Raw genomic sequence first — 24496 nt, forward strand, 5'->3', positions numbered from 1 at the left:
AAAAAAAAGAAAGAAGTCTCTGAAACCAACTCTAGAATGCTATCTTGCTGGGAATATTTAGATTTTCTTACATGAATAAACCAGCAAGTAGTGTCCCTCCTTTTTGTTTTGAACTAACTGTGAGTCAGAGTCAATGAACACAACCTCAAGAGGTGCATGTTCTAAAAAGTGAAGTGATCGGAACTTGGTATTTCTATGCTCAAAGTCAGCCCTAGACAAAATGCTTTAACCTAGCTCTGTCCATGTGGTCATACCTAGTCCTTTTGGACACATCACGGCGGTGTCTCCAGGCACCCCCCAAGACAGGCTCCTGGCCCTTCAGGAACCCACCAAGCATTTGCTAAAGACAGTTCAGAATGAAGTCCAACACCTGCTGCTGCTATTACCCATGAACTTCCTCCCCAAATCCCCAAAACAAACAAATATTGGGACTTGGAATAGAATCCTTTGAAAACAAAGTCATCAGAACTCTGGTTCAGCTGTGAGACAGAATTCCAGACAGTGAGTTTAGGCAGTGAGGTGTGGGATTTTCTGCAGGCTGACTCTGCGTGTTTCCGCTCAGCTCACCCTGGAGAGGCAGCGAGGCCAGGCCTGGACACAAAACCTACTGAGGTCACGCCAAGTCAGGCTGCACAGCCTGAGCCCCTAGTAGTGTCTTACTAAAAGGTTATCTGAAAGGGATTTCTAGAGTTCAGATCTTTGGCTCGGCTACAAAGAGTCCCAGAGCCGACTTTTCCGTGACGTACTTGCAGGCCAGTACGTGTCAAGTGCGTCTTTAGAGACCAAGCAGAGAACAGGATGCTGGGGCAGGGATGCTCCAGCAAAGCCTGGGCATTCGCTAACCAAGGAATGCCAGACTGGGGGACCAGTCTGTCCCAGGTCAGGGCTCAGAGCCAGGCATCTTCCCGTCCTGCTCCCAGCCACCTAGGACAGAGCCAGCCACGGCAGCAGACATCTTTCCTCCTCCTGTCAGTGGGCCCTCAGCTACACGAGCGTGTGGGTGAAGCCTTACTCAGATCCTGACCCCTCAGGCCTAACTCCAGGAGAAACACCTCTCAAAGGCCACATTTGCAAACGTGGCATTGGTGGCACTGCCAGGGAAGAATGGGGATCTCCTGGTGTTAGGAGCTGGGTTTCTCGGCAGGATGAACCCACAGGTTCTCTGCACACAAGACCCACAGGATTGGGAAGGGGGGGCTGTCTGTATGTTGCATTCCAAGCATGGAATGCAAAGCCACAGCCCCCAGGAGCTCAGCCGTCACCAGTGACCAGGGAAGTGTGGGGGTAGAAAGGCCGTCAGCCACATGCCTCCCTCAGCCAGGACTGTACACGGCGTGTCCTCACCTGCCCTGATTTCTGAACCATCTCTCCCCTGAGAGCTTGACAAGGCATGGGAGGCAAGTACAGCTGGGGTTCACTCATGGTAACCCAGGGTCCACTCAGAAGGACATGAGCCTTCCCTGTGGCCATTGGCTGACCCCATGGGGCCATCTGGAGCACAGAATCTGGCATGAACCCTCCACAGAAAGTTTGCCTAAGGCTCAAAACAAATGTTTTTCCCCAGAGAGCAACTCGACTTTTCTTACTCATAAGCATCTTAATGTGGTTTTAGAAGCGTGCAACTTGGAGATTAGGAAGAAGTTTGCTAACATGACGAGTTTTTAATAAAAGGAACCTCAGGACAAAATCTTACCTCTCGAATCATTTTTAAAAAATAATAAAGCTGTAGGGACATGGATTCAGAGGTGAAATTAGAGTATGCAATCATGTGGGTCTTGTTACTATTCAGTTTAGAACAAGCGAATTTCAGATTCAGCCCTGGTATCCGCTGCGGGCGGGGACACTGAGACTATTGTTCATGGGATGGTCTCTCGGCCACTGAAGAACTTACTACATTCAAGACTGTGCTCTAAGCAGTCAACACATGCGAATGCATTTTATTCTCAAAAAACCCTATGGGGCAACACTATTACCCACTCATTTTACGGATAAAGATGCTGAGGCAGAGAGAACTTACCCAGTGTCACACAGTAGTCACACAGGGATTTGAACCCAGAGAATGTGTCTCCCTGGCCCAGGCTTTGAAGCGCTTTGCTACACTCCCACCCCCTGGCTCTTGCGCACATTTTCCAGCCCAAGCCTGACAGATATGAGTGTACTTATGGGAGAAAATGAAAATGAGACTTATGCTAAAATCTGGGATAAATGTCACTAATCCCAAGAGGACTTGGAAGCAGAATTCTATTTCCAATTGAATGTGTGTGGGGAATGGTGTGGGTTTGGGGGGGGGGGGGGAGACTCAATGCAACTCTCCTTGTAACTCAAGAGTGTGGTCCCTGGGCCCACAACACCAGCATCACCTGGAAACTTGTTAGAAATAAATTCTCAGGCTTCATCCCAGCCCTGCTGCTGAATGAGAAGCCACATGTTAACAAGATGCATGGGTGTCGAAAGTCTGAGGAGGATTGGTCGAATTGTTTCATTTCCTCACCACCTGGACCATGAGGCTCTGGCTGTTCCAGACATATGTGGAAATCACGTGGCCATCTGACGTGGCTACCCATGAACTGTTATTTCGTCACAGAGTCCCATAGTCATCCTAGAGCCCTGGAAAACCAGTCTCCCGCCTTTGGAGCAAAGTTAGTGGAAAGTACTCAAAAGCCTACCTTGCCCCAGCTTCCTCCCTATCCCCTGAACCACCCACCCCCTACCCAGCCCCCTTGTCCCTTTTAGCCCCCCAGAGAACTAAAATGTTTTTCCCCAGAGAGCAACTCGACTTTTCTTACTCATAAGCATCTTAATGTGGTTTTAGAAGCGTGCAACTTGGAGATTAGGAAGAAGTTTGCTAACAGCTCCACTCAAGCTGCAATTTTAGATTGAACTGTCTCCTCTAGAAACATTCAAGACCTGGTCTTCCATTCTCAGTCTCAACATTGTAAGGGGCCTCAACTACCAGCTAGACCATTTCTCCATTTCTCAGAGCTGCTTTACCACATCTCCACAGGTGGTCATCCAACCTAGGCTCAAAATGTGCCCTGTTGAAGAAAACATATCAGCTGGGACAAACTAGTTATTTCTATATTTTCGTTTTCTGTCCCCCAAGTGGAAAGTCAATTCTTATTCACCTTCTAGACTTCATAGAGCATCTTTAACAGTGCAGGAGACTATCATTCTGAATGGAGTTACACAGCAGAACTAAGGTGTCTACAGAAGAGATATCCAGAATACAGAGCAAGATAAGGCCCCATAAAGGACAAAGTCGAAGTCCCTCTGCTGGAGGGCCCTGGCTACCCTGCCAGGAGTAAATGATCAAAAACCCAAAATCCTCTCACACTCCCACCTGCAGTCCCCACAGCAACCCATGGTCTTCCTAGCTCTTCTAGAAGTGCTTTGATAGCTTCTGGTTATAGAATTAAATCAACATGATCCTTTCAGACAACTAGTTATTTGTTCCTACCTTATATAGTTCTGATGGTGCGGTTTTGGGGTTTTGGCTTTGAGGTTTTAAATATACAGTATTTGCTGCCACCTGGTGGTGGAAATAGATCGTAACTGCAGGCCATGAAATAGATCGTAAACTTGCAAAATCCAACATTTCTAAGATTTCTGGGTAAAAGCATGAGTCCATATTAAGATTCCCAGAAAATGGAATTTCCCAAAAAGAAAAAAAAAATGCTTAATCTGTCCCTTAACATTCTTAGCTGAGCAAATAATGTGGTCACAATTAAGAGCTGCAGCTGGATTCGGGCTAAACAGCCCATCCCGTATTTAATCGTTCTGAGACATTAGCTCATTACCGAACTTCTCTAAAACTTAATTTGCTCATAACTGAAATAAGGATGTGGATGCTGCCATCTCTCCAGCGCTATTGTGAAGAACCAACAAAGCAATGCGTGTAAGTGCCTGAAACAATGCCTGACCCTTCATGCTAAGCCCTTGACCCCACCTCAGCAATGATGAAGATAAGGAGGACGCAAATCAGTTATTCTCAATTCCACGTCAGTTCCAAACCGATGATACCAGAATGCCCAGATTCCCAGCCCAATCTCCAAAAACAGTGATTTAATTGGTCCTGGAGTGAGGGCAAAGAGGCAGGTAGTTGGCTACCAGCATGTTGGGATGGTCTTAAACATCCCCCAGGTGATTCTCATGAAAACTCTGCCATAAATGGCAAACAGAAAGCCATGTGTTCCTTAGCAGGTCACCACACCACCCCGTGGGCAGGGTTTCCAGAATACATGCTGTGGACAGAGTCTAAGTAGGGCATGAGAAAGAACAGCAGGTCCCTGCTCCCTTTATCACGATCCACATGGGAGGACGAAGTGGCAGAGGGCAGGTGGCATCGTGAACAGCTGTAAGATGCGGCCTGCGAAGGAGAGTTCGTAGCTTGTCAGACCTCACAGCTGCTCCCTAAGGCAAAGCCCCAGAGAGAAAGGAGAGCAGTGTGCAGAGACCGTGGGCAAGAAGGCTTGGTTACAGAAGAGGGGATAATGACAAGAAATGAGCTGTCCACTTCCCACTGCCTTGCCACCACCATCACCACACACACGAACAGAGGGAACAATTTAACTGATATGCAACCAGTAGGCCCAGCCCAACAGCCCAGTATGACCCGTCTTCATTCAGCAGTGCAATCATCTCTGATTATTTGCTTAATAGGAATATGATCAATGATCAACTATAACTCATTTTTTTATTAATTTACTTTTTAAGACTTGAGATTTTTTTTTTTAGCCTCCTTGCCATCTTACACGGATTTTGTTTAGGTAATTAAAAACCTTTGCTTAGATTTTAGTAGGATTAGCAGTGGTTATAGCTGCAGCCTTGTGGGCTGAGTCTGTGCAGGCCAGGTACTTGGAGAAGCTCACCGTAGATCAGCGCATGCTGATCCCCAGGGACTCCCTTCCAGTCACAGGTGTTCACGTATGTATGTAGGTTCTCCCTTTTTATAAAGACATCATGAGAGTCAACAGAAAGAGCACAAGGTTGATGTTTTTAAATACCCATGACATAGCAAGTTTAAAAAAATCAAGTGGCACAATAATAGGAACTATGCCATCAATTTATCTTTTTTAAACTAAGCACATGTCTATTATACCTGTTTATAAGTATGTAAAATTCAGACGGATACTGCTTAATCATGGCTCCCTCTGGGAAGAGAGGAAAAACTAGGAGAGATCACAAAGAAGGCAAAAACAAGCTTTCTCTTGTACCATATGTATTACTCTAGGTAAGGTCTAAATTTTTGCCATGAACATATATAGGTTTTAGCTTCTTTTTCTTAGTGTTAGGAAGAGAAGTCAGGACGCTAATAAATGAAATGATATGTTGCCTACATCTAAGTATGTGATAAGCGTGAACATACAGGTTTCATGGCTCTATGTATGTGTAGTGTGTGCATGTACGTGGCGTGTGTGCATATATGAAGTACACACGGTGTATATGACCAGTATGTAAATTGTGGTGTGTGCAGACATGAACATATACATAGCATATACTTATATAGTATAAGTACATACACATAAAATTACTTTTGGCTTATGTGTTACTAAATTCTATGAAAACAGAAAATGTTATATTGAAATGGCAGATTTACCTTGGAATCTCCTAAGATGCTTCACATACAAAAGGTACTTGCTGACATTTTCCCAAAGTTGAGATGATCCAATGTTTTACTTTGCCTTTTTCCTCTTCCATGGAAACAACATATACATAAACATCTTCTGTAACCGGGGACCCTTCAGCCAGAGCATATTCTGATCTGAAAAGAGTTTGGGGAAAAAATAATTTTTCTGGTATTTTATTTACTAGGCCACACGATGTCCTCTAGGTAGACTTAGCCAAAGTCTGAATTCTAAATCCTCACACAATATTATTTCCACAAAATTGTGGTGTCTGATTTGGCAATAGCTCTTTGTTTTATGTTCATAGCTAGCTTATTCTAAATTAAATTTGTATGCAACTTTTAAAAGTTGTATAAGAAGAGAATTGCTGTGCCTTGGCCAATGGCACACTAATTTAAATAATATTCAATACAACATAATTCCAATGGGACAGGGAATTGCCATAATCCTTATTGAATTATATACATTCAGTGGGTAAACTTCATAGCATGTACATGATCTCACTAAACCTGCTCAAAAAATTTCTTTTTAAGTTCTTCTTTCAAGGGGGGCAGTATACAATCTCCATACACAAGGAAAAGGTGTTTTCCTGACTGACAGCTTCTTTATTTCTAGGAATACCTGGAGGGAACCACCAGATCCCAGGGCCAGGAAGGAATCCGGGGACCCGCCTTTTCCTAATCTGTACAAACTCTGCTCTTCCCGCAGGAGGACTACAACCAGCTGAGGCCGCTCTCCTACCCCAACACTGATGTGTTTTTGATCTGCTTCTCTGTCGTGAATCCTGCCTCTTACCACAACGTCCAGGAAGAATGGGTCCCAGAGCTGAAGGACTGCATGCCTCATGTGCCTTATGTCCTCATAGGGACCCAGGTTAGAGACAGTGATGGCGGGCAGGTGGGCAGGGCAGGAGGGGGGCAAAAAAAGACCCTTTAGGTGTCTCTTAGACATCTTATTTCAACAACATGAGAGAAGAGTGTCTCAGATGTTATCAATCCGATAAACAGCCATTCTTATTTTTTTATTTTTTTATTTTTTATAAACATATAATATATTTTTATCCCCAGGGCTACAGGTCTGTGAATCACCAGATTTACACACTTCACAGCACTCACCAAAGCACATACCCTCCCCAATGTCCATAACCCCACCCCCCTTCTCCCAACCCCCCTCCCCCCAGCAACCCTCAGTTTGTTTTGTGAGATTAAGAGTCAGTTATGGTTTGTCTCCCTCCCAATCCCATCTTGTTTCATTGATTCTTCTCCTACCCCCTTAAGCCCCCATGTTGCATCACCACTTCCTAATATCAGGGGGATCATATGATAGTTGTCTTTCTCTGCTTGACTTATTTCACTAAGCATGATACTCTCTAGTTCCAAACGTTGTCGCAAATGGCAAGATTTCATTTCTTTTGATGGCTGCATAGTATTCCATTGTTAAACAGCCATTCTTAAGATCTGCATAATTATTTAGCCCATGGTTGAGAAAACAACGGAGCTATTTAATATGAAGCAGGAGGTTTTGAGGTGGTCTTTCAAAATTAATCTCTCTGCTTTTTAGTTTTAAATAATGAAGTACGGGGGCACCTGGGTGGCTCAGTGGGTTAAAGCCTCTGCCTTCGGCTCAGGTCATGAACCCAGGGTCCTGGGATGGAGCCCAGCATGGGGCTCTGCTCAACGGGAAGTCGGCTCCCCCCGCCCCCGCCGGCCTCTCGGCCTACTTGTGATCTCTCTCTCTCTCTCTTTCTCTCTCTCTGTGTCATATAAATTAATAAAATCTTCTAAAAAATAAATAAATAACGAAGTACGTTTTGAAACAGATGCCCTTCTCCAGCCTTGAGCGGGAGGAAGGAGATGGGATGTCCATCACACTGCCTAATATGTTTTATATCTGAAATCTACAGTTTTTTGGAAGTCACAAAATGGGTGAATGTCAAAATAACCCCAGCAGTCAGAATGGGCACATTATGAGAGAGAGCCCTTAACACCACTGGAGAAGGAAGACAGAATTTCACTTCTCTATTACACCCCTTTATTTTTTTTTTTTTTAAAGATTTTATTTATTTATTTGACAGAGAGAAATCACAAGTAGATGGAGAGGCAGGCAGAGAGAGAGAGAGGGAAGCAGGCTCTCCACTGAGCAGAGAGCCCGATGCGGGACTCGATCCCAGGACTCTGAGATCATGACCTGAGCCGAAGGCAGCGGCTTAACCCACTGAGCCACCCAGGCGCCCCTATTACACCCCTTTAAACCTCTTGGTCTTCCAGAGCTTAGGAAAGAAGTGAAAAACAGGTGTACCAGATAAACAAATCTGTGATTGTCAAAGGCTTTGAAGTGTTTCGAAAGCTAATAAAGTTCTATAATTTGAATTTCCAACAGTAAGCCAACTGCACAAATGTTTTAGAGATTGTTCCTACTTTTTATAGTTTTGAAAAGATTGTGTTCTTCGCTACGCTAAAACCTAAATTACTATCCGAAGACACAGAAACATAATAATGCTGACGGGTTTTACTGTTATGCTGCTTTTCTATTCTGTTTAACAAAGAGAAATGTTTAAAAATAATAAAAGTACTTCCTAGAGAAGATATGGATAGATAATTAACACATCCAAAAATCAGAGTATAGTTAGAGCTTCAACTCTGAAAGATAACTGTTTATTTTTTTTTAAGATTTTATTTATTTATTTGACAAAGAGAGACCCAGTGAGAGAGGAAGCACAAGCAGGGGTAGTGGGAGAGGGAGAAGCAGGCTTCCTGCTGAGCAGGGAGCCCGATATGGGGTTCAATCCCAAGACTCGGATCATGACCAGAGCTGAAGGCACAGTTATCGACTCAGCCACCCCGGCACCCCAAGATAATTGTTTAAATGCAGTCTTTTACCTTAACCCCAAATGATAATGTTTGGCCATATTGATAGCCAAACATGATCCCTGCTGCCAAAATATTGACGGCATTAACATCTTTGTGCAATTTGAGCCCATTTTATAATTGGTGGGCACTACATTGAACAACCGAGACTAGAAAAGAAAACATCCCACAAATTAGTAAAGCTGAGCAATGTGCTTATAAATGGAACTTTACTAGATGAATATATTTGTTTTTCTTTAAAATTCAAGCCCACATTTACACCCATTCATGTATGCATAGGTTTGCATACACAGTGAGATTTTTAAAGCAACTAAAATATTTAATTAAATTCTCAAAACTAATCCAAACATATACTCCATTTTCAAAGCCGTTCTGCCTTTGAAAAGATTAATGCTTATTCCTTAAGCAGACCCTTTGGGAATTCCTCTTTGGGACTCGGCTTCAGAACCTGCAGTGACATTCATTAGAAGATCCTCACAGGAGGCAAATCTTGATCCCGGTGCGTGTGAAGACAAAGATGGATTCAGAGCCAGGAAATAGACTATTAAGAAACGAGTAATATAATTGGGGATCAAATGAGGCATCACCGTAAGGTAATAAGACTGATCAATCACGGTGCACCTCCTAGAAGTGGGATCTAAAAATAAACAGGGAATTCCAAAGACGCCTGAGACAACTATGGGATTATTGGTGTAAGTCCTCAGCTCCCCAGAGGGACTTGCTTTTGAAGAAGAAAGCACATGGAAAACCTGATGTTTATATTTACAAAGAAATCACTTCAGTTTTTCAGATGCAACATGGGCATGTGTATGTGCCTCCTTAAAGAAACCTGAGCGACTTCATAGATCTTGAGGGAGTGGGGGGACAGGGAATCTCTACCACACCACGGTTTAAAAAATCACAGTTAAAATCTCAGGTTAGATCTAAAAAACAAAAACAAAAACAAAAACAAAAAAAACAGTGAATTTATCATGTGGGGTTTTTTGTGTTTTGTTTTGTTTTTCTTTTTTTTTGTCAGATTGATCTCCGCGATGACCCCAAAACCTTGGCCCGTTTGCTGTATATGAAAGAGAAACCTCTCACTTACGAGCATGGTGTGAAGCTTGCAAAAGCGGTACAGTCCGATTTGAATTCCATTTTAAGTATACGCTGAGAGAAGAACTAGGGTGGGTGAGCGACGTAGACTCTTGCTTTGAAGTTCAGTCTGCTTCCTGCTGTCCCCTCTGTTCTAGGTGGATTGGAAGGGACCATTTGGTTAGCGTTCTTCTCAGCCATCGTTGTCTCTTGTTAAGAAAGAAACCTGGCGAATTTAAACCACTGAAGCACTTATCATTTGATTCAATAACCTTTGGAATATCCAATTGCTGTAGTGAGTGCGAGTAAAGGGAGTTATTAGATATATGTATATTTGACAACTCACTGCTTATTATCAATGTAATTCATTGAAATGACCCCATAAAAGGCATTTTGTGATTTCCTTAGGAAAAACTTAGATGAGCATCTGGTAGGGTTATATTTGTTCACCATCTAATGAACAGCCACTTAGAGAGCCTGGAATATGTCCCAAACAGCATCTAAAAGAGTAACATAAACCAGCAGGTGACCAGTTGGAAAATCCAAGGGGCTGCTGACAGATGATAGCAACCAGCTCACAGCTGGAACTTTTCTCACCGACGTGTCTTCGTTCTTGAGAGCTTCATGTGAATGGTGATTCCAGTGGGGAAATTATATAGACCAAATCTTTGTCTCCTAGTTACTAACAAGATGTGTGCAAAAGAAGACACTAAAATGGACACAACAGAAGAAGAACCAGGAGGCTTTTAAATCATATTTCCATAACCTGAATCTACCTCCTCATTGAATTAGTCATAAACCCAGAGACCTGGGCCAGAGGTTTCAGAAACTGCTTCTTTTAAAAAATAACTAAAGCTTTGGGCATACCTGGGTGGCCAGGTATGAACATCTGACTCTTGGTTCCAGCTCAGGTCATAGTATCTCCTGGTCCTGAGATCGATCCCTGAGTTGAGCTCTGAGCTCAGCAGGGAGTCTGTTTGAGATTCTCTCTGTACCCCCATCCGACACTCAGGCTCACGCTCTCTCAAATAAATGTATAAATAAATAAATAAATAAAACCTTAAAGTAATTAAGGCTTCTAAAGTAACTAACCCCGCAAAATGCATGCCCTGGGCAGAGAAGGAATCACCCTTCTAAACCGATCAAGAAGAATATTACTTACAAATCCTTTGTGAACAAAAATATATGCATTTCTCTTCTTAAAATGTTCTTATAGCCACCAAGACTAAGCAATACACTCAAATAGAAATGAATTAAATAGGATTATGTTTTTACGGTTGCAATACATGAGAATGTCTCACATGTACTTGAGACAACACTTCCTACTTCTGCGAATATCATGTCAGAACTACCAGTATGAGCCATTCATCGAGTTCTTACAATATCACACACTTTACAGGCTCTGTCTCATTTCAGCCTCTCGGCTGATAACGTGCATCTCATCTTGCAGGTGAGAAAACAGTCTTAGGGAGATGAAATGTTGGATTCACACAGCTGAAAATCATGGGAGCAACTTTAATCCAGATCTGTGGGTGTCACCCCTGTGCACCTGACCATGGTGTAAATGGTCTCCTCCAACCATTTATTTTGCCTTCTGTAAAATGGGTACATGCCTATGTATGCCAATCTTCTACCTCCTCCTCGCACATTCAGTTTAACTTCCCTTGCTAAGGCACATAGACATATAGCTCCACAGAACAGACAATTGCGTGTGAGTCCAGTGTGCATTTTTCACAATAAGGAGGTCCCCCCCAACCCAGAGAATCAGCTGGTATGTTTTGCAGGAGCTGGTCTCTGTCCCTTGCTTCTGTCCTATATCCACCATCATGTTGTCAGCGTCCTGGCTTGACTTCTCATTTAGGAAGTTGTTTTTCCCCTCTGAAAAGAAGTCACTCCAAAGCCTCCCATCTCGTTTCATACTTATTTTAAGAACAATGGCTGAGTTCACCACTTTATTGCCTTTTGCCAGTTTCTCCTAGCAACTGCTCTCGGATATGGAAAGAATCATGTTTAGCTTACGAAATCCAATTTAGAAGAAATCCAAGCAAGAGTTTAACTTGTTTCATCATAATACATGTAATTATAGAGATGCTTTAAGTTTCTCTGCTCCCTGACTTTCCTGTCAAGTAGTTCATAATAACAGCTAGCATCTATGGAGTGTTTGCTGTGTGCTAGGCTTTATGCCAAGCGCTTTGCATGCCTTGTCTTAATTAATCCTCACAGCAACCCCCTGAGGTGTGTGTATTATTAGTTCCACTTTCCTAAAAGAAACTGAGGCTCAGGGAGGAGACCGTCACACTGCTCGAAAGGGGCAGAGCTGGGATGTGAAACTGCTTTAACCACCATCCTCTTCTGCTTCCCTCCTAGATTCTGAAAAGAAACCCTTAGGTTTGGGGCTTCTTCTTTATATACTGAACCCCGTATTTTTATTAACATATAATGTACTATTTTCCCCAGGGGGAAAGAAGCCCCATATTTTAATGTGCATATTCTCCCCCATAGTTTAAATGCCTTGCAAGTTCTGATTTTTCGTATTCGATTCCTTTTGTTCAGTACTTTCCAACTTCCAAAGCATTTTTCATCTATCATCTCTTTTTAGTCTCAAAGGGCTTTTTATTTTTTTTTTTATTTTTTTTTTTTTTATTTGTCAGAGAGAGGGAGAGAAACCGAGCACCGGCAGAGAGAATGGCAGGCAGAGGCAGAGGGAGAAGCAGGCTCCCTGCCGAGCAAGGAGCCCGATGTGGGACTCGATCCCAGGACACTGAGATCATGACCTGAGCTGAAGGCCGCTGCTTAACCAACTGAGCCACCCAGGCATCCCAAAGGGCTTTTTATTTTTAAAGGATATTTTCATATCATGCATATTACAATTCTTTACACTTATCAAATGTCAACCACATTTATGTAAATATTTGGTGTCAATCGGTGATAAATATTCATTGTTATCCCTCCACTTGTTTTTGCCTCCCTCTTCCTGTCCTTATTGGGTTTCTTACTCTCCAGCCAGCTCTCCTCATTTGCGCATGTCCACACTACTATTGGGTTTACTTGTCAATAACTCACTGAACACCTAGCATGTGCCAGACACCTTGCTACACTTTAGCCCAAAGATTATTATTCTTCATGCATTCTCTTTCCCAATTCCATTTGACACAACCTAAACCTGAAATTCTAAGTCCAGACTTCCTAAGTAATGGGTATTTCTTGACAAAACATTTATCCCTGTGTCAGCCTCTGGCCTCTTTTTGCCCTCTCTCATGATCTTGTTCACCCTGTGCCTTTCTTTTTTTTTTTTTTTTTTAGATTTTATTTATTTATTTGAGAGAGATTTATTGAGAGAGATCACAAGCAGGCAGAGAGGCAGGCAGAGAGAGAGAAGGAAGCAGGCTCCCTGCTGAGCAGAGAGCCCGATGCGGGACTCGATCCCAGGACTCCGAGTTCATGACCTGAGCCGAAGGCAGCGGCTTAACCCGCTGAGCCACCCAGGTGCCCCACCCTGTGCCTTTCTTACTGTTGTTCTCACTCTTTGTCTTGATATCTGTTTCCTGCTGGCTTTGGAACAGGTTTGCACCAGTGGGTTGACGGCAGCAAAACTGTTGTAGAAATCCTGTCATCAGTGTTCAATCATATTTTTTTAAGATTTTATTTGTTTGTTTGTTTGTTTACTTATCTGAGAGAGAGAGTGAGTGGGGAGGGAGAGGGAGAGAGAATCTGAAGCAGACTCCACACTGAGCGTGGACCCTGAGACAAGGCTCAGTCCCACGACTGTGAGATCATGACCTGAGCCAAAACCAAGAATCAGATGCTTAACTGACTGTACCACCCAGGCGTTCCTCAATGTTCAGTCATCTTAATCAACCAGAGTCTTCAATACCCATGTACTGAGGTGCTTAGGAGGCTCAGTTGGTCAAGCGTCAGCCTTTGGCTCAGGTCATGATTCCTGGATTGAGCCCTGCATCGGGCTCCCTGCTCAGCAAGGAGTCTGCTTCTCCCTCTATTCCCCCCTCTGGCTCGTGCTCTTTCTCTGTTAAATAAATAAATGGAATCTTTAATAATAACAATAGTAATAATACCCACCTACTGACTGCAAAAGTCACCATAATCCCCCTTGTTTTGTGTGCCAGTCATTGCTTCTCTTTCTCATGGTCACTGAAAATTGTTTACTTCACTGCTGAGGTCTGGGTTACCAAAATGAAGTCCTTTCCTTCAAGAGGCCCATAGGCCAGAAGAGGCGGGTGACCAGCAAACCAAAGCCTGCCCCCTGAATGAATACTTAGTACTGAGGTAGCAGAGAGGGGGAAGTGATGGACACATTCAGGGAAAGAGGATTCCAAGACAATGTCTCAGGGCAGGTGACATCCTAGTCAGCTTTGAAGGATAAGGACACGTTTGTCAAGTAGGCAAAGGTGGGGACTAAGGAGAAAAAAATTCCAAATAGAGAGACCAGTACACATAAAAGTATCCTTTCAAGCATAGGGAGAACATTGGTAAGTGATGAACCAAACTTCACCCACAAATGCTGTCATCTGTCCACATGTGTATTTTTAATGTGATTTAGTGGCCAAAATTGAACAATAGAAAGTTTTCATGAAGATACATATTTCTGGCTTCTAAAAAAAAAAAAATCAGAAGGTTTGGCAGCACTAGGCCAGCATTTCCTCATCAACTGCAATCCTTCAACAGCCTTTTCGAAAAGGTACCTACCCTTCAGTTTGCCACGACCCCCCCCCCACTCCATCTCACCTACACTCGAGCGGCACACTCACATCATCTACCTACCCCTGAGCTGGCAACCGCTGCTTTATACTCTGACAAAAAGTCAGCTGCAAATCCATCCAGCCTAGAAACATTTTTTCCTCTTGGAGCAGTTTGTTAGGATGAAATTTATCACACAAGCTGTTGGGTTCCTTTTCCTTTTCTTGGCTTTCAAGTTGCCTGCACCTTTCCTAATTCTTAAATAAGAGAGAAAAAACTTCTGGTCATTCACTGGTTGCTGAGATACCAGCTTCCCCTGTTTATGTCAGTAATATTTTCTCTTCTCTCCGTTTATCAGAAATGCCTTACCCTTTCGCCCCATCCCCTCTCTCGTCGCCCTCACTACATCCAAAACAACGTCTCCATTTGTCGGTTCGTTTTGCCCTTCCAGCCACATTTGTTTTCATTTGCTGGAGGCTGCCCCACAGAGTGGTTAAGACGGATTCCAGCCTCTGACATTGTTTTAGTTGTGTGCCCTCCGGAGGTAACCTCCTCTCTCTGGCGTCCGTTGGCTGAGCTACACATGACGATGGTGACAGGCTTACCTTGCCAAGTCCTCACAAGGATTAAGTGACCCAAAGAAAGGTGAGGTCCAGCTCAGCAAGCTATCGTTGTCATTAAATTCATGTGCCTCGCAGAGGCATCTATGGCCGGGACAACCTCTTTGCCTTCATTCCTTCCAGTGACACTTTTATTCCATAACATGTCCCACCTCCACAACGACGACCTGGAAGATGTAAGAGGTTTTCTTTCACCCGACTGGTCACTGTGGATTCTGTTTGTCCATTTGTTTGTTTCTTTAATTTCTTCTTGTCAGACTCTTGTAAGTTCTCTACATGTCTGATAAATTTCTCAGCTTTGGGGTAATACATTTCAGCCATTATAAAGCTATGAGAAAAGTGTTCCCTCAGTGTACATTCCTCAATCTCTTTTTTTTTTTTCCTGGAAAATAAATCATTTTGGCAAAACATGTCACAGATTGTTAACATGTGTATCTAAACAAGCATCCACAAATCCTGCTCTCTTATAGAATGCTCCAAATACTTGACTGTATAGGTCATTTTGCTCCAAGAGGCAGAGGAAGCTTTAAGGAAAGCTGTTTCCTTGAGACCGTTTTCCATTTCACAATGTCAAAGTCATTAATGAGGTGGTTTCTTTTTAGCAGTGTCTATAATGGCTGTGCCTTTTCTCTGAACCAGGGTGAAGTCTTCTCTCTGATCCAGAGCACTTGATAGATGGTTAACAAAATACTCACTTCAGGGGTGCCTGGGTGGCTCAGATGGTTAAGCATCTGCCTCTGGTTCAGGTCATGATATCTAGGTCCTGGGATCAAGTCCCATGTCAGGCTCCCAGCTCAGCAGGGAGTCTGCTTCTCCCTCTCCCTCTTTGCTTGTGTTCTGTTTGTCTCTGTCTCTGCTTCTCTCTCAAATGAATTAAAAAAAAAAAAATCTTCAAAATACCTCATAACTGGGTTCTTTCTCACACACCTATTTCCCAAATCATGCCCAAAATCTCTTTGCTATTTTACCTGGAACTATCGGTCCGAGACAGTGTTATATTAACTCAGTTACACAGTAATGCCTTGATCCACTGTTTCATTATCTTCAGAAATATCTGCATAGGGACAGACGCATTTGGGCTCCTCCACCGCCTTCAGAAGGCAAGGCCTGCTGGGCTGTTAGGAGCACCCAGGAGGGAGGATGACACACTAGCCCCGCCCATCTTACAGCATCTGATGGCCCAGAGCCCCACCTGAACTGAGCCTTCCACAATCAAGCGAGGCTTGTGAGCTTAGTGGGGAGGCATTCCAGACAAATGACCCCTCAGCACTCTCTGGGTATTTTTTCAGCATGACAGAGAAGAGCTGCATTACAAGCAGTCCTTCAACTCACGGGAGTGGTGTGCTTTTCACATGTTCTTAGCAAGCATTGGCCACAATCCCAAAATGTAATCGATGCCATTTCATGACATTATTAGGAAAATGGTCTCTATTTTTATCCCTTTTTTGCATCCATCTGTTTTTAATGATTTTTATAAAGCCATTTTTGTGGGGGATGGGGTTGTTGCAGAGGTAGAGTTTAGTGATTCATCAGTTGCAAATAAAAAAAACATTTTTTTAATTCAAAGGCCAAACCATGGTTAAAATGAAACCGTAAGAGCAGTTTTAATATCCAACATCTCTTCTGTGGGCGCTTTCCTTTAGCTCATACAGTATTTCTTCTCTATAGGAAAAAAAAAAGTGTATACTATCTGGACCCAACCAGAAAAACTTTATTTCATGCTTAATTTTTGATCATCTTTTTTTTTTTTAAGATTTTATGTATTTATTCATTTGAGAGAGAAACTCAAAGAGCACACGTAGGGGGAGGGCAGAGAGAGGGAGAAGCCCACATGGGGCTCGATCCCAGGGTGAGCTGAAGGCAGACACTTAACCAACTGAACCACCCAGATGCCCCTTGACCAGCTCCTTGCAGAGTTGAATGATAAGGGCAACCGTCATGGAACAAAGAACACAGGCCAAGAGACCGAGATTCTACTCTAGTTCCGCTGTCTGGTTGGGTGCCCTTCAACAAATCATTTTACCTTCTGGGGCTTTTCCCCCTCTATCCTAATGTCTACTACAAATTCCTTTAGTTCATGCACTGCAAACTGTCTAGCTGCCAAAGAAATCACATATTAGTGTCTTGGTTGGCCCACAAAGTATTTTTTAAATTGGTAATTATTACCTAAAAATCCAAAAGTCCAATTGTACAAAGATGGCCAATAGTGAACCATGGCAACGACTGTCCAGAGCTGGCTGAGACTGCCAGCTCTTTGGGTGGGGAGGGGGTTGTTCAGGTTCCCCATGGTTTCCACCTGTCCCCCCAGGCTGGCACCTTGCCCTGCTTTCCTCATTGACAGAAGTTACTGGAATAGGCATGTGATTCTGCTACCCTGCTCTAGTCATGGATCTGCTGTGGCTTCCGAGGGCTCACCATCCAACCACCCTCTTGTGAATCTGCTTTGATTCTTTAGTTATTCTCATAATGTGAAGTATATAATAAAAGCGTTTCTCCAGATGTCCCTAATATTAAAAGGCCGGCATCATATCGTTAGCTAATGCCAAGCTTATGAGCAATTAAAACCCTGAGTCTCCCTCACATGAACAATCTCGTGAGTTTGCCTGCCAAACATGGTCTGCTCTGGCTGGCTATTTTTTAAAGAGAAGCTCTAGTTCTGGACTGAATTCCTATGTTTCTCAAAGGGATTTTTGTGATTATCAAATAACACAGTATAAAATCATCAAAAGCTTTGAAATAAAGTCTGAAGCAAGAACAAAATATTATCATTTAAGTACGCATGGAACATATACTAACAAGGAGGGTGTCTCCATCAGTAAATGTATTTCATGATTTTTATTTTACATGTTTCGGGTTTTTCAACTCCTTAGAAATACACCTTTTAAAGTATGTCAAAACCAAGTAATAATACCAATTGAGTATTACCTTGGTGAGCGAGACTTCATCTGAAGTGCATTTGGGGTGGGGGGCGCCTGGGTGGCTCAGTGGGTTAAGCCTCTGCCTTCGGCTCAGGTCATGATCTCAGGGTCCTGGGGTTGAGCCCCGCATCGGGCTCTCTGCTCAGCGGGGAGCTTGCTTCCCCCACTCTCTCTGCCTGCTTGTGATCTCTCTCTGTCAAATAAATAAATAAAGTCTTTTTTAAGAAAAGTGCATTTTAGGAACGCCTGGGTCCCTGCTCAGCGGGAAGCCTGCTACTACCTCTCCCTCCCACTCCCCCTGCTTGTGTACCCTCTCTCACTGTGTCTCTCTCTGTCAAATAAATAAATAAATAGTCTTGGGGGAGAAAAAGTACATTTTTGTGAAGAACGATCTATCAAACCTTATCATCCACTCCCTTTCTATATGGTTTACCAACTAAGCTGACACTCTGCCTTCCTGCGTACAGAAGGAGATACATTTCACTCGTACCAGATTTACACATTCCGCACGCCTATGAAAGGGTGCTAAAAACAACATCATGTAGCCCTGTTGTTCACAAAGTATATTTAAACCATATCACTGCTTTTGAATCCTCTCTCAAGTTTTACATTTGTCATATTCTTATATTAGCAATGAGTGGTAATGGCTCACTTTCAGAACTTACTGGTTAACCAAAAACAATCCACAACCATTTATTGCTAATATCAGAAAGTAAAAAATATAAAAATTAGGATAGTAGATGCAAATGGAAATGCAAAAGGAAACACACACACACACACACACACACACACACACACACACCACATCCAAACCAACCCCAGGGCTATTTGCAGGACAAGCTGAGGCAGCAGGTGGCTGAGCAGGGTCTGATCCCACTCCGCCTTTTTCTTCCCCTCTCACGCCTTTCTCTCTCTCTTTTGTGTTGAAGATTGGAGCACAGTGCTACTTGGAATGTTCGGCCCTAACTCAGAAAGGTCTCAAAGCGGTTTTTGATGAAGCGATTCTCACCATTTTCCACCCCAAGAAAAAAAAGAAACGCTGCTCTGAGTGTCACAGCTGCTGTTCAATTATCTGAGGCTGCTGGGGGACTGGCCTCCACCCCACCTAAAGGTGACAGTGGCGCCGACCTCTGAGACCAAGCTCAAGCCATGAAGGAAGGTGCGACCAGAGAGGACGTCCCTTTGCACGGAGCCTTGATCCCTCCCCCAGGAGCCCCTAGCAAGCACAGCACACCAACTGCCACATCCCCCCTCTCAGCCTGAAGCATCCACATTGCACACTCCATGAAAACGCTGAGCCCGCCCAGACGTCAGCCAGCGCTGCTGCTGACCATGTTGCCAATGAAAGCAAAGACCATGTTGCATTTTGCATCTTCCCTCCATGAACGTGAAGCTGATGAGAGGAAATCATCACCAAGATACCAGAAGAGGAACTCAGTTCCTGTATTGGTGGCCTTACCCCGTGTCTTCTACAAAACCCAGGAACACTATACTAATCTTGTTCTCTGAATCTGATGTTAAACCTATGTGTCTTGCATTTATTTGTATTATTTTTTTAAATGTACTAATTTATCAATTTACTCAGGCCTTACAAGTCCATACCAAATTAGCCTCAAGGCAAAGATTTTTATATTCATTTCCATTTTCAGCCTGTTTCTACCAAAGCTATTAGAACCAACGCGTACCTCTGAATGCCTGACTGTAAGAAGGAAACAAGAAAACGTTACAACTTTTGGAAATTTACAAAGATTTTTGAACCTGGTTGAAAGAAAAACACCACCTGAATTGTCGCGGGTCCCCACTTTTGCCAAAGATTCACCCTGGAAATGCTTTTGCTGATGGGTAACCGTATTTTTTCCCCCATATTTATATTGTCAAGGCAAATTACAAATGAACTGTGTTTAAGAAAGTAGTATTTCTGCTTTTTAATCAAACTGATTGGGGAAGAATATGGCAGACCTAGGTTTTAAAATATTCTTTATTCAGCAAAGAGAAATATCCTGCTCCCTCCCTTCCCAGGCGCCTGCCCTTTTCTTCCCTTAATTTCGCTTTCTCCCTTGCCCAATAATAACCTGATCTAAAAGAAAGCTCTGGCCATGGGGCATGAAAAAGTAAATGTTTAAAAGTCCCCAAAGGTTAAGCAAAGTGCTTCCATATTTCCACTTGCTTCAACCCGAAGGGCTTCTCAGCTTGGTTCACGTCCACTCCCTGTTCCATTTAAATGACATTTTCCAAGTACAGCTGGTACTAATATATTGCCTCTCCCTACTTCCTACACTCATTGTCCCAAATGTGTGTTTAGGGATGGATCTGTGGGTACCAAGTTCTGAATCTGTTTATCCCCTGCTTCCAAAGTGCTGTGCTCTGTAGAACAGCACCTTGGGTCTTTGAAAGTAAAAGCTCCCAGTAAAGAATGATGTGCGCTTTCTATATGCCTCTTCCAAATAGCGAGGGATTCTTGAATCACAGAGTGAATTATTTCCTAGCTTTTAATTAGAGACGATAAAGTCTCCTAATTAGCCTTATTTGCTTGCAATTACCCTGGAAACACCCAGGTAGGCAGTTTACTTTTGATTTCAATTGCATAAGCAAAGTGCCTCTTGCAGCATCAAATGACACCAATTTTAACATAACAATTTCCAGATTCACACTCCTTCTGTTGGAAAAATCCAGTCTTTTTCTAGTCCCTTCTCCTCCCGGAGGTAGCCCCATATAACATATGATGTGGGTCTTCTCTGTTAGCGCCTTCCATGACATCCCCTCAGTTCTGGGGTTTTGTTTGTTTGTTTAGAATTTCTGAAATGAGTTTTTCTTTCTTCCATGTTGCAAGTCCTATTTCCCTGCTCAATTCTCCAGTCACTAAACATTTTCTTAAACACACACATACAGGCAGGCATACACACAGAGATACACACACCCTCAAACTAAAAGAAAATGGGAGTTTTGTGAGCCAAAGCTTGACATTTAGAGACAACTAGGACTTTCTTCCTCTGTAAATGGAAATCAACCGTCCATAAACAGTAACTTTACAGAGGTTATGGATTCCTTCTTTACAAACAATAATGAGCATTTAGTCCTGTAATAAATGAAATGCTGTTACCCAGTTTTGTTGCATCATTGCATGGTTACATCTTACTAAAGGGCCATTCCTCACTTCTCACTGATGTTGATGAAAGAGTGCGTATCTTTGCTCTACCAAGGAGAACTTTCCAGACATGTGCATCTAAGAGCAAATGATTCCCCAGGCCATGACCTCCCTTCCCTACTGGACCATGGGAATTACGAGTTCACAGTGAGAAAATCACTCTCCCACCTAGAACCAGAACCCACCTAGAACCAGTGTCTGGGTGGAGAGGCTGCTAAAGGTCATAAAGGTCATAAAGCTCATTAAATAAAATAATGAAGAACAAAACGACATAAATGAGTTAATATTCTACCAAATTAACCATGTGTTGCCTGTTTCATGGCAAGAGGTAGTTCATTTCAGTAAAACATGTTTCCTGCCGTAAGATTAAATAAAACTATATTAAATAAAACTATAAAGATCAGAAGAGATCTGAAAGAAGGATCTGAAGAAGGATCGTTGACTTTTGACCATCTTCCAAAGTCAAGAAGGGGAAGCCAATCTCCATCGGAAGGTAGAGTCAGCTTTTCAGAGCTAGAAGAGGGCCCAGAAAATACAGTCCAACTCCCTCATTCTACAAATGAGGAAACTCAAATCAAGAGGCGTCAAAAGAAATGTGTTGTGACAGAGCTGGAACAGACCCCAGCCATTCTGCTTCCCATCCAGTGCTCCAAACTCTGCACTGTAATCTATTCATTATCACAGATACTAAGTTGTTGTGTTGCAGGTGTGTTATTGGAGTTGCTTTTGTTCATCCTACAGATCTCAGCCTCATTTCAAATACATGACTTAGGCCACTGTAATTTAGATAATCCATCACACTAGTAATAACCTAGAGATAGGAATTTGATCTGCAGTATGCTTGGGATCCACAATGTACAACGTTCTATAATCCCCATCTAATTGCACAGTATACAGCAATGTAATCCCAATCTAGTGGCTTAATCAAGTAACTGGTTTAACAATTTTTTTTTTTCAATCAAATGGTTGGTTATTTGGTAGAATTAATGGACTCCCTGGGCTGTTTTGGAAATACAAAAGACTACTACAAGAGTCAAAGCCATGTCATCATAAGTAATCTGGGCTGATTTCTGCCAAGAAAATGTACACTCAAAGAACAATTACTGAATGTAATAACCAGAGTAAGCCTAAACCAGGAAGCAGTAAGCTGGGAAATGAAAAAAATAAGTCATACACTTATGACAAGAAGGAAGTTTTGGTCCTGAGATTCCAATAACATTATGTCTGATAATGATACGCAAAGAACCATTTGGAAGATTTCTGGTCCATAAAAGAAGTTCCAGATGCAGTGGATGTAACCATATACAATTTTCATAGAACCATCAATGAGGAAATAATATTTAAAGGGTAGTAAAGGAGAAATCACAACCATGTTCACAGTTTTGGAGAAATTAAAGTTAAAAGCCAAACTTGAGACCAACAAAAATGTACATTAGGTAGTGTGTAGGTTCTTTGAGCAGTTAATAAACTTGCCAAGTAGACTGCTCAAAAAGAAATACTTGACCTGCAAAAACTTCAAAGATGTAGTATTGTATTCACAAAGGCAAAGTCATCCATGTGACCAAAGTGATAGAAGATTAGAAATTGAGGTTTTGCTTTAAAGGAATGTTTGGCACCGTGATAGAGATGATTATCTAACCCTCTATGTCTTTGGCCTCTATGTTTGGATGCCAGAATGCCAAAAGTGCGTTTGCTCTCAACAGTGAGAGCCACAGGTCACCAGCTACTCTCTTATGAGACATTGAGTAGGCTGCCCAAGTACAAAAAAGGAAACTCAACAGAGTATTTTCATCTCAAGAACCATTAGGAAGAGAAGGAGAAAAAGAAGATGGGGGAAATCGTGTTTCTTAACAAACAAAGTTAGGTACTGTTGAAAAAGGAAACATCTAGAGAATGGAGAGAAAACTAAAACGAAACACAAGGCAAAACACATACACCTGACAATTCTCCCAGGCACTGGCTAAGTTCTGTCTGGCCGCCAGAGCCCTAGGGAAGAAAGGAGGACTGTTCATGTGAAGAGTGTTCCAGAATCAGTCTAGAGGGTTCATCATATGATGATTCTACATAAGTCCTCCTCAACATTGCTTTAAAAATGATGAAATTCTGAACAGTGCTTTTTGAGACTCCAGTAACGATATGGGGGAGGGGGTGGTCTTCATGCTCACACCTTCTCTGATAATATGGAGCAGATGGTCAGGGGAAATTTACCAAGGAATATGAGTGAATCAATTATTTGGGAAGTTTTTTAAGCACTAGCATGACTTAAAACCTGAAAAGGATGATGTTGCAGTATCTTGAAAGACGGTAACTTGTGTAAGAGATCCGTATTCATCTTCAGTGCAATAGCTCCAAACAGAACGATGGCCTTTAGCATGCACAACAACGATAACAGAACCCAAAACCATGAGCTAAAGCAACAATACCTGGTGCTTCAGTGTCCACAAAGCCCAGAAAGGAGATGAAAACGCCAAGCTCCAGACACAGGCACTTCCAGTTTCAGAGGCTGGGTGGCGCTCATTGGAGACCTCTGTGGGTTAGGAATGAGTCAAGGAGGGTTTGGCTCATCTGTGAATTCAGGGATGCGAGTTCAACAACAGTTCTTGGCCTTGAACTTCCAGCACAGGAAATGAGAGTAAAAGCTACATGATTATTCTTGGTCACAATTTTTTTTTTCCTCCTTAGGGAATATTATGTCAAAATCCAGAGTTGTTGTGTGCATGTGTATGTGCTTTACACATGTCCTACTCTGGCAATTTCGTTGTGTCCTGAGTTCGGCAGTGTATCAGAAGCTTCTTGCTGCTATAGTAAGTAAGATTTTGTTGTATTTTCAGCCATGTCCTCCAAGCCTCTCAGTATATCAAGTTACCTTTGACGAATGGGGTCTGATCGGCGTTTTAGGGGATATGAGGTCTGGGACAATATGAGAGGGTCCCCAAAGCACAGAACTGAGGCTCCCCTGCAAGCCCTATTAGCTCCCCAAGCTTCCCAGTAACCCCCTGCATGTCCGTCTTTGGAGTTTATGTTAATTCTTTGCAGGAAAAAATAGTAAAACTTTCATGGCAGGATGGTATGTCTGGGGCAGGTTTGTAAATATCTACCTAAAATTACCACCACCTGCCATTTTTTAAATCAGGTTTTTTTTTGTTTTGTTTTGTTTTTAAGCAGTCAGGTTTTGTTCTCCTAGAGGAGCCATGGGCAGGAAGGTTAATGAATTCCACATTCTTCGCATCACCTGGCTTTAATTGTTTCTTGGCCCTGAGTAAACAGTTATTACTATTGAAGTACATTTCAGCAGAATCTTATCCCACCTGAAACGCCCATGCTGCTCCCCTTGTGATCACTGCAGGGGGAAATGAAAGGCAAGGGAAGGGCTTTGGCTTTCTTACAACCTGCTTCTTATGTAATGGCTTATGAAATGTACATTATGTACATTATGAAATGTAATGTACATTTTCGTAACTAATGGAATATTATTTCACGTTCTCTTTAAGCAGTTTGCTTTATGCCACGTTCTACCTTTAAAGTCATTAAATTGTCTTTTCTCCTGCTCTCA

At 42.7% G+C, this 24496-nt stretch overlaps 1 protein-coding gene across 2 annotated transcripts in view; it reads left to right on the plus strand.

Moving 5' to 3' along the window:
* The window catches only part of RHOJ (ras homolog family member J), an 82936-nt gene extending 58440 nt beyond the window's left edge, over positions 1–24496 (plus strand). Inside the window, exons 3-5 of one of the 2 annotated variants that reach the window (XM_059182267.1) lie at positions 6333–6497; positions 9510–9605; positions 18728–24496. In XM_059182267.1, coding sequence (XP_059038250.1) covers positions 6333–6497; positions 9510–9605; positions 18728–18874 — 408 coding nt within the window. In that variant the 3' untranslated portion in view covers positions 18875–24496. The remainder of the gene's footprint in view (positions 1–6332; positions 6498–9509; positions 9606–18727) is intronic. The other variant, XM_059182268.1, reaches the window with a different exon arrangement.

The sequence above is a fragment of the Mustela lutreola genome, chromosome 7 (assembly GCF_030435805.1).
Source record: "Mustela lutreola isolate mMusLut2 chromosome 7, mMusLut2.pri, whole genome shotgun sequence".
Classification (NCBI taxonomy): domain Eukaryota; kingdom Metazoa; phylum Chordata; class Mammalia; order Carnivora; family Mustelidae; genus Mustela; species Mustela lutreola.